Source organism: Panthera pardus, unplaced genomic scaffold (assembly GCF_024362965.1).
Source record: "Panthera pardus isolate Hobbes unplaced genomic scaffold, ASM2436296v1 HiC_scaffold_12, whole genome shotgun sequence".
Classification (NCBI taxonomy): domain Eukaryota; kingdom Metazoa; phylum Chordata; class Mammalia; order Carnivora; family Felidae; genus Panthera; species Panthera pardus.
In genome coordinates this window covers 69,761,525-69,776,654 of record NW_026526677.1, presented here as the reverse complement: position 1 = coordinate 69,776,654, position 15,130 = coordinate 69,761,525, and the positions used below count along the sequence as shown (strand labels likewise).

Genomic DNA, 15,130 nt, shown 5'->3' with positions numbered 1-15,130 from the left:
TAAATGTCAACATTACAAATTATTTTATCCTAAGAAAGAAGTATCAGATCTGTAGGACATAGGATAAAAAGAAAGGAAAAAGCACAGGATTATTTTCATTAAAAATATATATATGTGTAAAACTTACTATTACATAAAATATCATTTTCTTTTAACAGTAAAAGCAATCGGCAACCAAAGATTAAAAGACTTAGCATTTTGTTTTCAACCTAAGGTCTGGTTCCAATATGACTGAACTAGAACAGATTTGTAGGTAAGATTCACTCACCAAGTATTTCTCAATTTGTTATATAAATTATCACAGAATTCCCATTTTATATTTTAAAAATGGCAGACTAAGGAATGAGAAATAATATTTATGTCAAAATTCTCATCTTACTTCTCCATTTCTTAACGTTGTGATGGTTCCTCTTGCTACTCCCATTCTAAATAGTGTTTCTGTGGCCTGTGAATTTAAAAAAAAAAAAAAGCAAAAATATATCATTTATATTCTTTACTCCCACCCCAAAACGGAAGAAAACATTCATTACTATTACATTTCCAGCAACTTCTAGAGGAGCATCAATACAGCACAATAAGAGGTACATGATCTACATTCTACTTCAGAAACATCATTTTCAGAATGTTTTAATGTTATCAAGAACTCAAGTGAAATTGTTTCAAAGGTTATTTTGATCTGATAGTATTCACCCATATCTATATGGTTTCAAATTAGTACACTTAGATAAGTTTAAACCTTAGTTTGATTAAAAAGATTAAGTAATAAGCTAGCACTTGAATTCAATTCAGAAATTATCATTTATTCTATTTTTCATTCCATTTAAGTTCAGTTGAAATCACTTCACTGCTACTGAAATACTGACAGAAGATGAAATAATTCAGTGATTCCACACATAAAATAATACCAAAAAAGAGTGATTGGTTTTTATACACTAACAATGAATAATCCTAAAATGAAATTAACAGTTCCAAAGAAGCAAAAGACTTGTTCACTGAAAACTACAAAACACTGCTAAAAGAGATGAAAGAACCATAAGTAAATGGAAAGACATCCTGTGTTCATGAACTGGAAGACAAATGTTAAGATGTCGATACCACCAAAAATGATCTATAGAATCAGTGTGAATCCTACCAAAATCCCAATGACTGTTTTACAGAAATCTAAAAAAAAAATCCTATAATTGATACAGAACCCAAGGGTCTCCAAATACCCCCAAACAATCTTGAAAAAGAGGAACAAAGTGAGAACTCAAACTTCCTGATTTCAAAACTTATTTCAAAGCTACAGTAATCAAACAGTGTGGTACAGTCGTAGACAAACAGATAGGTCAATGAAATAGAACAGAGAGCTCAAAAATAAAACCCCTGCATACATGGCCTACCAAAATCATTCAATGGGGGAAAGGACAATCTTTTTAATATCCACATGCAAAAGAATGAATTTGCACCTTTGCCTTATGCCACATACAAAAATTAACTCAAAAGGGATCGAAGACCTAAATATAAGAGCTAAAATTATAAAACTCTTAGAAGAAAAATAAGGGAGGATTCAGTGTCTAGCAAGGACTTGCTTCCTGGTTCCTGGATGGCTGGAAACAAACAGAAACAAGTTCTTTCTCTACTCATAAGTGCCCTGATTCTACCCTGAGTGCTCCTCATCTAATCTGATTTACCCCACCTCCTGATACCATGACACTGAGGGGTAGGGGTTTGACATGAATTTCTCATTCAGTCCATGAGAAAGTATTCCAGTACAAGGGGGCAAGAAATACAAAGGCCAATAGGTAAGATTATGCTTGGCATGTGCAAAGACAAACAAGATAGCCAGTGAGGCCGAGAAAAAGGTTTCATGGGACTAAGGTTGAAAAAACGAGAGGATGCAAATTCATCTGCTCAACATGTGTTTCTAATTTTTAACCTGGCATAAGAGAAAGGCATTTCCAACCTTCAATAATAGAAAATATAACTCAAAAGATGTTCAACAAAACACACATTTTAAGAATTAGGAACCCCAAAAATGAACCAAAAACATAAAAAAGACAATTCTAAATTTAAAACTGAATGAATATCTAAAGAAATCCAAAGGGTAGGAGGGATGAAAACCTGGAGGACAAAAGAAAGGAAAGTGCACATGATCATTAAAATATATATATTTGCAAAGGTTATTATTAGGTAAAATGTTGCAAAATCAGTGAGATCAGGGTAATATAAGTAGACACAAGATCATTTAGATTTAATGAAGTAAACAACAGAAGAAATAAATAAAAGTTTGCATATGGTTGCCTCTGGGTTGTGAAAATCAGGCATGAGAAGAGGTGAAGAAGAATACCACTCTTTTTCCATTAGCTTCGCAGCACACTATTTGCTTAAACTACATATAAATCCTGATCAAAACTTTTTTTCATAACTTTTAAAGATTGATTTTAAGTATATCAATAGTGTCCAATTTTGCAAAGAGGTCAAATACTTTACAATTTCTATAGAGTGGTGCACATAAGAATATAGTCAAGGACTGAATGAAAGGATATAAAAGTCAAACAGTGTAAGCAAACTCTTTCAAAAAGTTTGACAATAAAGGTAAGAAATGAGAATGAGTTGTTGGTAGAAAGAACAGAGTTGAGAGAAAACTGAAAACAGTACACTTTTAGGATAGAAGAGATTTAAAGAAGTTTTTAATGGCTAAGTAGAAGTTGTCAGTAAGGTGGAAGAAGTTTAGACACAGGGAGGGAAATGGAAGGGGATTCCTGTGGAAGACAGGATCAAGAGCACACAGCTATCCATCCGCTGTGTTAAAAGGGACAAGGTACAAATAGAGGAGCATGCTTTCCCTATCCCTCCCTCTGCCCTTAGCCCTCCCCCTTCCCCCAGGCAACTAGAGGACAGGATAATCTTCTGAGAATCACAAAGACACTGAATGAAGGAGGGAGGGGGGTGGAAGGGACTATGTAATGTAAAAGTAAAACAGAAGGGGACAGAACTGCCAAGCAACACTAAAAGCCCAGCTAAGGCTGAAAATCATACATCTTTGTTGTTACAAATCTACACAGTCACAGAATTAGAAAGCTAAAAAGATTCACAGTTTAGGAATTATCAAGGCAAAGTGAGCAACCCTAGACCAGATATGAATTTAAAAGTAACTTTTAATTCAACATTTATTGTAAAATACAGCATGTGATTTATAAATAAAAGTAAATTTTTTCTAACATTTTTTAAATTAGAAGAGCAATCTTTAGTTTTAAAGTCCTAAACACACACCCAGAGGTTGGGGGGTGATATCTACATGCTAAGTTAGAAAATAAAAAATCTTTTAGAGAAAACACTGCTAAATTTTGTGAATGTATCACAATAAGAAGATAATTCCAAATTCATAATTCACTAAAATAGGCCATTATTAGAAAAGGAAAGGGGTTATTCACATACCCAAACAAAAAACAGATTTTAAATGAACAACTTTGCTGACAAACGAATTTTACTAAAGCATATAAAGCTAGGTGTTGAAAAACCTATTTACAGACATTGCTACTGAAGGAAAAAATTTTCACACCAGTGATGTACTTGTATTTTTTCTATTCTTCATGATATATACATTAAATTACATCTTCCATCTTCCTGTTTCTTTTTAAACTTTAATCTGGGATGTGATTAATGGTACTCATGTAGGTCAGGTTAGTTACTGTATATATTTGAGGAGCAAAAGGTGACAGGCGGAGGCAGCAAGCACTTGTGATAAAATATGCAAAAACTTCTCTAAACCAGATCAAACTATTTGCTTTCTTGTGTCTCAAAAACCAGAGGTAGTTTGAAGATCTATTTCTTTTTCTACATTATCTCCAGTAGAAGAATACCAAATCCAATCTTTTGTTTCCAACTAAATTGATTTATTTCATCAGCTCTTCCCACCAACATTTTCAAGGATGGCTCATTCTAACCGCACTCTGTCAATTCAGCTCAGGCTCCTTTGATTCTATAGGGAAGCGCTGGAGTGTACAACATTCTTTTGACCTCTACTAAAGAGACTGCTTTTAATTTACTTGTACCCAAACAATGGCTAACAAGTGTCAAAAAACAATGAGATACTGGGCTAACTCTTACCATTTATAAATTTACCACCAGCAAATTCTTCATTGAAATTCCCCTCTCCTTGAGTTTTGATAATTAAAACGATTACTACAAAAACACTCATTAAACATTTTCTGTCAGTGGCAAAGGAAAAAAAATCTACAGGTCCTTATTTAAAAATAGGGTACCAAGAGAGACTGCTTTTTAAAAGAGTGTTAGATAAAAAGAGACTTAGGAGACATGAAATCTACATAATAAATGCAAAGCTCTGGGCTGGATCCTTGTGTTTGTATGTGTATGTGTGCAAATCTAAAAAGATCCAGGATTTATAATGAGTTGATAACAGTAGTAGTCTCTGGATGTTTTCCTTTTCTTTACTTTCTAACATTCAACATGCACATATACTGTTTGGTAATAATAAAAAGGAAAAAAAAAAGTAACAACTTTTGTTACACTAAAAGATAAAACATTTAAAATAGAATTTTGGAACAATGAAAAGTGTTATAACACAAGCAGTACTACAGTAAGTAGCTCCTACTAGGAAAGATAGCCAAATTCAACAGAGACTCATGCTCTTAAAGTCTAATAATTTTTCATTCAATAAAGCAACAGAAAATAAGCAAAATTAAGAAGAAATGTATACTGGGATGCCTGAGTGGCTCAGTCAATTAAGCTCCCAACTCCTGATTCAGCTTAGGTCATGATCTCACAGTTCAGGCTCTGTATGGACATCACAGAACCTACTTGGGATTCTCTCTCCCTCTCTCTCTGCCCCTCCCCAGCTCACATGTGTACATTCTCTCTCTCAAAATAAACTTTAAAAATAATACATATTTAATATACTTTACCTTGAAAAGCAATATAAAAGCTTTAAAGCATCTTATTACAGAAAGAATTGAGTGCATTAATTTAATATATGGTTTATTAATATAAAGACAACAATTGTAGTTAGCAGGCATTTGTCTCCCATTAGTCAAGCAACTAGAATTCTAGTTACCTTATTCCCATTATTTACTATCTGGGCAACCTTAGGCAGATAGCTTAAACTCTCTAAGCTCTGACCTCCTCTGTAAAATGGTAACAGCTATTACCAACCCATCTTCTCGTGGTGGTCAATGCAGGTTTTAACATCTGCAAGAAGCTCAGTAAAGAGCTAGCTAAATAGAAAATAGTGAATCCAAAGTCTAGCTTAGGACAGTACTTTTGCAATGAAAGAGTTTTAAAAATACTAATTTTGATCCTTTTAATGTAAAAATAAGAATTGGACTAATAAAAAACCAAATATGAATGAGCTTTAACATCAGCTATGAATCTAAAACACAAAAATCTATGTCAAAGACTCTTGGCACTTACTGTTCTATGACTATCTCTTAATTGTCCTGGTTCACCACCTAAACAGAGAGGTCCTAGATGGTATGAATTAAATTTTTTATTTACATATTCCCAGCACCTTGTGTAATATATAACAATATAGCATAAAGATTAAGGAAGCTAGGTTTAGAAGCAGGTTTTTCTTTAGAAAAAGATTGTTGAGTTCTGTTCTAGCTTTGCCATTTGTAAGATGTGTGATCTTGGACAAGCAACTTCACTTCTTTGAGCTCAACTACATCATTAGCAAAATAATGATACATAACTGAAGGAAAATTCTAAGTGCTCAATAAATGATCATTTTACTACCAATAATATGACAGAGAAAATTCAGGGACGCCTGCGTGGCTCAGTTGGTTAACCGTCCGACTTCAACTCAGGTCACGATCTCCCGGTCCCTGAGTTTGAGCCCTGCGTCGGGCTCTGGGCTGATGGCTCAGAGCCTGGAGCCTGCTTCAGATTCTGTGTCTCCCTCTCTCTCTGCCCCTCCCCCGTTCATGCTCTGTCTCTCTCTGTCTCAAAAATAAATAAACGTTAAAAAAAAAAAAAGAAAAGAAAAAGAAAATTCAGAATTCCACTCTAACTTAAATATCAGTCATCAATTGCAATTAAAAATGCAATTAAAAACTACATCTGGGGGCACCTGGGTGGCTCAGTTGCTTGAGTGTCTGACTTCAACTCAGGTCATGATCTCACAGTTCATGAGTTGAAGTCCTGCATCGGGCTGTGTGCTGACAGCTCAGAGCCTGGAGCCTGCTTTAGATTTTCTCCATCTCCCTGTCTCTCTGTCCCTCCCCTGCTTGTGCTCTGTCTCTCTCTCAAAAGCAAACATTAAAAAATTTAAAAAATAAAAAATAAAAAACAAAAAAATAACATCAGATGATGATTAAAAATGTATTATAACATATAAAACAATCAATCACAATTAGCACATTACACGAGATGGTCATTTATTTATGCTAAAATTCTTGAAAGGATAACTAGAAAATAGAAAACTTACATTATTTCAAAAAGATTAATTTAGCAAAAGCCTTCAAAAATCATATGCAAAATTTATTCCCCAACTGTTTATCCTAGCCATAGAAGAAAAAAGATTTAAACATTGAGGTTTTCAAGCACCAGCTACTTTCCTTCCTTGTAATGATAAAAACACAAAATAAAAATTAGGAAAACTAAAAGAAACAACAAGAACCATACAATCCTCTCAACAGATGCAGAGAAAGCATTTGACAAAATACAGCATCCTTTCTTGATACAAACCCTCAAGAAAGTAAGGATAGAAGGAGCATACCTCGAAATCATAAAAGCCATACATAAACAACCCAAAACTAATATCATCCTCAATGGGGAAAAACTGACAGCTTTCCACCTAAGGTCAGGAACAAGACACGGATGTCTACTCTCACCACTGTTATTCAACATAGTATTGGAAGTCTTAGCCTCTACAATCAGACAACACAAAGAAATAAAAGGCATCCAAATCGGCCAGGAGGAGGTCAAACTTTCACTCTTCACAGATGACATGATACTCTATATGGAAAACCCAAAAGATTCCGCCAAAAAACTGCTAGAATTGATTCACGAATTCAGCAAAATTGCAGGATATAAAATCAATGCACTAAAATTGGTTGCATTCCTATACACCAACAATGAAGCGACAGAAAGAGAAATCAATGAATCGATCCCATTTACAGTTGCACCAAAAACCATAAAATACCTAGGAATAAATCTAACCAAAGAGGTGAAAAATCTATACACTGAAAACTATAGAAAGCTTATGAAAGAAATTGAAGAAGACACAAAAAAACTGAAAAAGATTCCTTGCTCCTGGATAGGAAGAACAAATGCTGTTAAAATGTCAATACTACCCAAAGCAATCTACGTTTTCAATGTGATCCTTATCAAAATAACACCAGCATTCTTCACAGAGCTAGAACAAATAATCCTAAAATTTGTATGGATTAGCCAAAGCAATAGCTTTGTATGGAATAGCCAAAGCTATAGCAATAGCTTTGTATGGAATAGCCTAAGCAATCTTGAAAAAGAAAACCAAACCAGGAGGCATCACAATCCCAGACTTCAAGTTATACTACAAAGCTGTAATCATCAAGACACTATGGTACTGGCACAAGAACAGACACTCACATCAATGGAACAGAATAGGGAACCCAGAAATGGACCCACCAATGTATGGCCAACTAATCTTTGACAAAGCAGGAAAGAATATCCAATGGAATAAAGACAGTCTCTTCAGCAAGCGGTGCTGGGAAAACGGGACAGTGACATGCAGAAGAATGAAGCTGGACCACTCCATTACACCATTCACAAAAATAAACTCAAAATGGATAAAAGACCTCAATGTAAGACAGGAAGCCATCAAAATCCTCGAGGAGAAAGCAGGCAAAAACCTCTTTGATCTTGGCCACAGCAACTTCTTCTTACTCAACATGTCTCCGGAGGCAAGGTAAACAAAAGCAAAAATGAACTACTGGGAACTCATCAAAATAAAACGCTTCTGCACAGCAAAGGAAACAATCAGCAAAACTAAAAGGCAACCAACAGAATGGGAGAAGATATTTGCAAATGACATATCAGATAAAGGGTTAGTATCCAAAATCTATAAAGAACTTATCAAACTCAACACCCAAAAGACAAAGAATCCAGTGAAGAAATGGGCACAAGACATGAATAGACACTTCTCCAAAGAAGACATCCAGATGGCCAACAGACAAATGAAAAATGCTCAACATCACTCGTCATCAGGGAAATACAAATCAAAACCACAATGAGATACCACCTTACACCTGTCAGAATGGCTAACATTAACAACTCAGGCATCAACACATGTTGGCGAGGATACGGAGAAAGAAGATCTCTTTTGCACTGTTGGGAATGCAAGCTGGTGCAGCCACTCTGGAAAACAGTATGGAGGTTCCTCAAAAAACTAAAAATAGAACTACCCTATGACCCAGCCATTGCACTTCTAGGCATTTATCCACGGGATACACGTGTGCTGTTTCAAAGGGACACATGCACCCCCATGTTTATAGCAGCACTATCAACAATAGCCAAAGTATGGAAAGAGCCCAAATGTCCATCAATGGATGAATGGATAAAGAAAATCAATGGATGAATGGATAAAGAAATGGATTGTATATATATATACAATCGAATATTACTCGCCAATCAAAAAGAATGAAATCTTGCCATTTGCAACTACGTGGGTGGAAATGGAGGGTATTATGCTAAGTGAAATTAGTCAGTCAGAGAAAAAATTCATATGACTTCACTCATATGAGGACTTTAAGAGACAAAACAGATGAACATAAGGGAAGGGAAACAGAAATAATACAAAAACAGGGAGGGGGACAAAACAGAAGAGACTCATAAATATGGAGAACAAACTGAGGGTTTGTGGAGAGGTTGTGGGAGAGGGGATGGGTTAAATAGGTAAGGGGCACTAAGGAATCCACTCCCGAAATCATTGTTGCACTATATGCTAAGTAATTTGGATGTAAATTTAAAAAAAAAACAAAAAAACTTCAGTCTGGCAGAAAATAGTTGAAAATGAACAGGCAAAACCAAGAAAGAGCTTTTAACAACACTAGGATAAATTTAGGCATGATCTGTTTTCACATGCCTCACCCAGTCATTCACGAGGATTTTCTTTCATTGTTACTCATTTCCCAAATTGACTTTAGATATGGGCATCTGATACATGGAGGTGAGGTCAAATAATCATTGATGAGTTTCCTTTAAAATGTAAAAATCGCTTCCCATTGTAAAAAAAAAAAAAATTAGGAAAATTGAGCATTAGCTATCTGCTTCTCATCAAAGGAGCAATGCATGATACAAATGTAATAATATCTCTTCAAAACACCCAAACTGGTGTATTTAGCATAGCAACTAAGATCTTTGTGATGTCCCTAAACCACTCTCACTCTCTTTCTCCAGGAGGCTGCATATAGCCCAACCCTTTCCCAGCTCACTGAACACAGTTCATAACTTCTGGGCTCATCCACTGCAGCAGGTCCAGCACAGGCAGCAAAATCTTTGCAAGCAAATCTATCTTCCTAGCCAGAAAATGGGGAAGAGGAGCCCAAGTGAGCCTCCGAATGTGCAGGGAATTTATCCCTGGATGTTCAGGGGGTTTTCTGTGTTTGTTTTCTCTTTCTGGTCCAAGGATAAGCCCTGGTTATAAGATAAAGCGGCAGTAATGGACGTAGTTAACACTGGAAAAGAAATCATGTTTCTCTGGTCAAAGGCATACGGAAAGAGGACCAACCTCTCCTGTAGTGCAAAGAAGAAAGGAAAACACCCATTATATTTCTCACTCTCTTTTCTAGCCAGTTTGCCCCAAAGCAGGCCCTGTTGAGTGTGTGCAGCTGTGATAGTGATGCAGGCAGCTGTAACTCCAAGAAAAACCCCATCCTTCTGGACACAGGACCCGGAAAAGGATGTCTGTGAGGCAGAGAATAGATGGGCAATCCCAGAAGAGAATAGCTAGAAAAGGAGGATCCTCTAACTAAATCTGTCTGAACTGGCACAAGTACAGAGCTCACCCCAAATCACAAAAGCCCTGAACAGACCCAAGCAGCAAAGCAAAGGCTTTGAGAGCAAAACTACAATTAAAATACCACCCAGGCCCTAGCATGACCCATGAGTGGCACACAGATGGGACATATCCAAAGCATCACAGGGGAAGATACTGAACACATGACTACTTGGACCTACTAACCACTGAAGATGAGACAGAATCTGCAGTCCGAACCTAACAGGTTGACGGCTATTAGCAACAATGACAGCAACCACAACACATCAACAGTCTTCAAAGAATTTTAACAGGACCCAGAGTCTCACAACATGATACTCAAAATATCCAGGATCAATGCAAAATTATTCAACCTGCAAAGAACAAAAAATCATGACCACTTCTCAAAGGAAAGACAATCAGAATGTTGAAATAACCAAAGCCTATAAAAGCACTCATTAACTGTGTTCCATGAAGTGCGGTTAAACACACTTACCATGAATGGAAAGAGAAGTTCTCAGTAGAGAAGTAGAAACTATTTTTGAAAACAGAAATTTTGAAACTGAAAAATACAACAGGTAAAATTAAAATTTCAATGAATGGGGACTCTCCAACAGAGCTGAAATGAAAAGGGAAAGAAATCAGTGAACCTAAGGATGAACCTCTAAAAGTCATGTATCCTAAATAACAAAGAGGAAAAAAAAAGACTGAAAAAAGAAATTTACAAGAGACCCAGAAACTTGTGGGAGAATAGCAAAAAAATCAAGCATTTGTTCTACCAGAGATCTAGAAAGAGAGGAAAAACAGATTAATATAGAGAAAATATTTGAAGACATAATGGCTGTAAACTTCCCAAATTTGGTAGAAGGCATACCATTTATAGACTCAACAAAGTCAGCCAATGAACCCCAAGTAAGATAAGCGCAAAGAAAACCATACCTAGACACATCATAAACAAAACGCTGAAATCCACATTTTTTTTAAATCTTGAAAGTAGCCCCTCCAGAAAAGTACCCATACATATTACATATAGAAGAACTATTAGAATGATTGTGGGTTTGCCATCAGAAGCCATGAAAATGAGAGAGAGAACATCTTCAAGGTTTTTGGACAAAAAAACCCTATCAACCCAGAATTCTATATCCAGCAAAAATATCTTTCAGGAATGAAAGCAAAATCAAGTCATTCTCATGTGAAAGAGACTACAAGAATCTGTTGCCAGCAGAATTGTTCTAAAGGAAATGCTAAAGAAATTTCTATAGGTTGAAGAGAAATGATCTTAGAGGGAAACATTAAACTTTATGAATAAAGAAAAGTAACAGAAATGGTAACAGCTTGCATTTCACATTTAAGTGAATATAAAAGCTCGTATTCTTTTTTTTTTTTTTTAATGTTTTTATTTATTTTTGAGACAGAGAGAGACACAGCATGAGCAGGGGAGGAGCAGAGAGAGAGGGAGACACAGAATCCGAAACAGGCTCCAGGCTCTGAACTGTCAGCACAGAGCCCGACATGGGGCTCAAACTCATGGACTGTGAGTTCGTGACCTGAGCCGAAGCTGGACGCTCAACCGACTGAGCCACCCAGGTGCCCCAAAAAAGCTTGTATTCTTTTAAGATCTTTAAAATACATATGACTGTTGAAAACAGTATAATATTTTCTGATGGCATTTCCAATGTATGTGGATTTAATATATATGAGCACTACAATATAAGAGGGGGAAAGTAAAGAGGTCTATGTGGTCATAAACCTTCTACATTTTACTATAAGTGGTAAAATATTGATCTAAGTAGACGATAAAAGATTAAGCATATACATTATAATCACTAATGGAACCACTAAAAAATAATACATAAAGATATAGCCAAAGAGCCAATAGACAAATTTAAATGTAAAAAATATCCATAATCCAAGAAATCCAAGAAAAGAGGAACAAAGAAGCAAAAAAGAGGTGGCAAAAAGAAAACAAATAAGAAGACAATGTACCCACCTATTTCAAACGATAAAAAAATTAAATATAAATTATCTAAACCAAGATAGTAAACTTTACTGCGTAGGGTCAAATAATAAGTATTTTAGACTTTTCAGACTACACAGTGTCTGTTACAACTATTCTGTCACTATGGCATACAACTCTTGTCATTGCAGCATGAAAACAACCACAGACAACCCATCAACAAATGGATATGGTTCTAATAAAACTGTATTTACAAAATTAGATGGCAGGCTGTAGTTTGCTACTCCTGGACCTAAACAAACCAATTAAAAGACAGAAATTGTAACATTATATTTAAAAACCTAAATTCAGGTTCAATTCGGAATTTCTCTATTAAGTCTTCCATGTCCCTTTAATAAATTTCCCTCCTAAGGGGCGCCTGGGTGGCTCAGTCGGTTAAGCGCCAGACTCCGGCTCAGGTCATGATCTCACAGTTCGTGGGTTTGAGCCCCGTGTCAGGCTCTGTGCTGACAGCTCAGAGCCTGGAGCCTGCTTGAGATTCTTTGTCTCCCTCTCTCCCTGCCCCTTCTTAGTTCTCTCTCCCTCCCTCTCAAAAATAAACATCAAAAAAATTAAAAATAATTAAAAATAAAAATAAATGTCCCTCCTAAATATAAATATTTCTACAATAGCATACATTATACCTATATGTTTTTTTCTGTACCTTACTCACGTCTGAAACAGAGAAATGGTTTTATTAGCATTCCCATCACAGTGATTTCAATATTCTGGACATTAGAGAACATGGACATACTTTCTTCTATGTGCTAAGCACACAAGGTGAAAATTAAAGTATCAACTCTCCAGCAACTACCCTTGAAATAAATTTATTAAAATGCATTTAAAAATGTTTGCCTTTAAATAACATACCTTTTCCTCATAGCAAAGTACATGTGTAATGCATATGTAGTGAATTAGCACATTTGGGGTCTACTTTCTAGAAAAGATGGGAGTTTCACTATCCCCAACATAAATTTATAATATAGTAGATATTATATTATATAGTTATATATACTGTATATATATATATATATATGTATAATATACAGTTATATTATATATTATATAGTAGATATTATATAGTAGAAAATACATAACAGGGGCACCTGGATGGCTCAGTCAGTTAAGTGTCCGACCCTTGATTTCAGCTCAGGTCTTGATCTCATGCTTCGTGGGATCAAGCACCACGTCAGACTCCGTGCTGACAGCATAGGGCCTGCTTGAGATTCTCTCTCTTCCTCTCTCTCTCTCTGCCCCTCACCTGCACATTATGTCTCCCTTGCTCTGTCAAAATAAATAAATAAACTTAAAAAAAAAACATAATAAACTTAATGTACCTCCATCTATGTTATGCTCAGTCATTAATTTTCAAACTACAACAGTATCATCTGGCTAAAACTGCAAGACACCTGGTAGAGTCTGAGACTCAAAGACACTCTTTTGGAGATGTAAAACATGAGGGTTAAATAGAATGAATTCCAAAGTTTGTTTCAAACTAGAAGGTTGAAGGTAAGACTTTCCGATCTCAAATGAAAAAGTAACACTGGAGTAATGCTGCTTGCTAAGAAATAGTGGTTTACACTACTGAACATTCATCATAAAAGGAACTGATGTCTTTAGACCAAGGATCATTGAACTATATGGCCTGTAGACCAAATCCTGGTATTTTTGTTGAAATTGACAGTCTGCCTATAAAATATATATCAAAATGTAAAAAAAATAAATAAAATAAAATATAAACACAAAAGAGCAAAAACAGTGTTAAAAAAAAAAAAAAGCACACTTAGCCTACATGATTTGAAGACTTACTAAAAGGCTTCAATAATCTATATATGCTATGGTATTAGCATAAGGTTAGAATCTAGAAATGGACCTCCATCTTATGTTCAGTTGATTTCTACAAAGGTACCAAGGTACATGGCACAAAAGGTAATCTTTTCAGCCAATGAAGCTGAAACAATTGACTTTCCAAACAGAAATATGTGAGCCTTGACCCATACCATACTCCATATACAAAAACTAATTCAAAATGGAACACAGACTTAAATGTTGGTGCTCAAACCATCAAACTTTTGGAAGAAAACACTGGAAATACACACTTTCTAATCTTGATTTAGGCAAAAGTAAGTTACATCAGGAAAAAAAGAACAAAACATTAAAGAAAAACTCATTTTGGCAGATTGTACTGTCTAAAGGTAGCCACACCAATATATATCCTACACCCCAGGTGCTTCTTAAAATGTGACATCTACTCTCCTACATATTTCATTTGTTCCCTCCCCTTGGACCTGGGACCTTTAAAACTACCCTTATAACTGTAATTTAACAAGGCAGAAGAGATGCTTTTTTTAAGGTTAAATCATAAAAGGCAAAATGGCTTCTGTATGGTGTTCTTTCTTTGTATATGTGCCTTCAGAGCCCTGAGCCAGCATGTAAGAAGGCCAACTATTTTGAAGCAACCATGCTAGAAAAACTACACAGAAATAGAAAGTGATGTCCTAGCTATTCCAACATACAGCTAATCAACTACTCCAAGCCCAGGTGTCATTCATGTGAGTGAATATTCAGAGGACTCCAGCCCTTAGCTTTCAAGCTGTACCAGCCATGTCAAGTGGAACAGAAATGGGCCATTTTGAGTGAGCACTTCCCAAACTGCAGATTCATGCAAAGTAAATACTATTGTCATTTTTAGCCACTAAATTTTGAGTTGTTTGGTAAGTAGCATGAGATAACAATACATTGATAAAATATGCTTCATGAAAATTAAAAGCCTTTGCTCTTTGACTCATTTGAGAAAATGAAAAAGCAAGCCACAGACTCAGAAAATATCTGCAAATATATACCCAACAAAGCACTTGCATTCAGAATATATAAATAACTCTTACAACTCAAAAATAAGACACAACCAAAAAATTTTTAAATGAGCAAAAGATTTCAACAGATACTTCAAAAAGAAAAATAGATATCTATACATATACATAATATATGCACACATACATACACACATACATATACGTGTGACTGGGCAAAAAGCCAACAAAAAATGTTCAACATCATAATCGTTAGGGAAATGTAAACTAAAACCACAATGAGATAACACTACACATGGACCAAAAGGCTAAAAGTAAAATGAATGACAATACCAAGTTACAGTGGGAATATGGAGCTACTGGAAC

The 15,130-nt window shown here is 35.5% G+C and overlaps 1 protein-coding gene across 5 annotated transcripts in view; it reads right to left on the bottom strand.

Moving 5' to 3' along the window:
* TMEM135 (transmembrane protein 135) overlaps nt 1-15,130 on the bottom strand; it is a 320,877-nt gene that overhangs the window by 224,129 nt on the left and 81,618 nt on the right. For 3 of the 5 annotated variants that reach the window (XM_053900175.1, XM_053900177.1, XM_019450041.2), the window contains exon 5: nt 380-445. The exons of the other annotated variants lie outside the window; for them this stretch is intronic. In XM_053900175.1, coding sequence (XP_053756150.1) covers nt 380-445 — 66 coding nt within the window. The remainder of the gene's footprint in view (nt 1-379; nt 446-15,130) is intronic. 5 annotated transcript variants of the gene reach the window in all.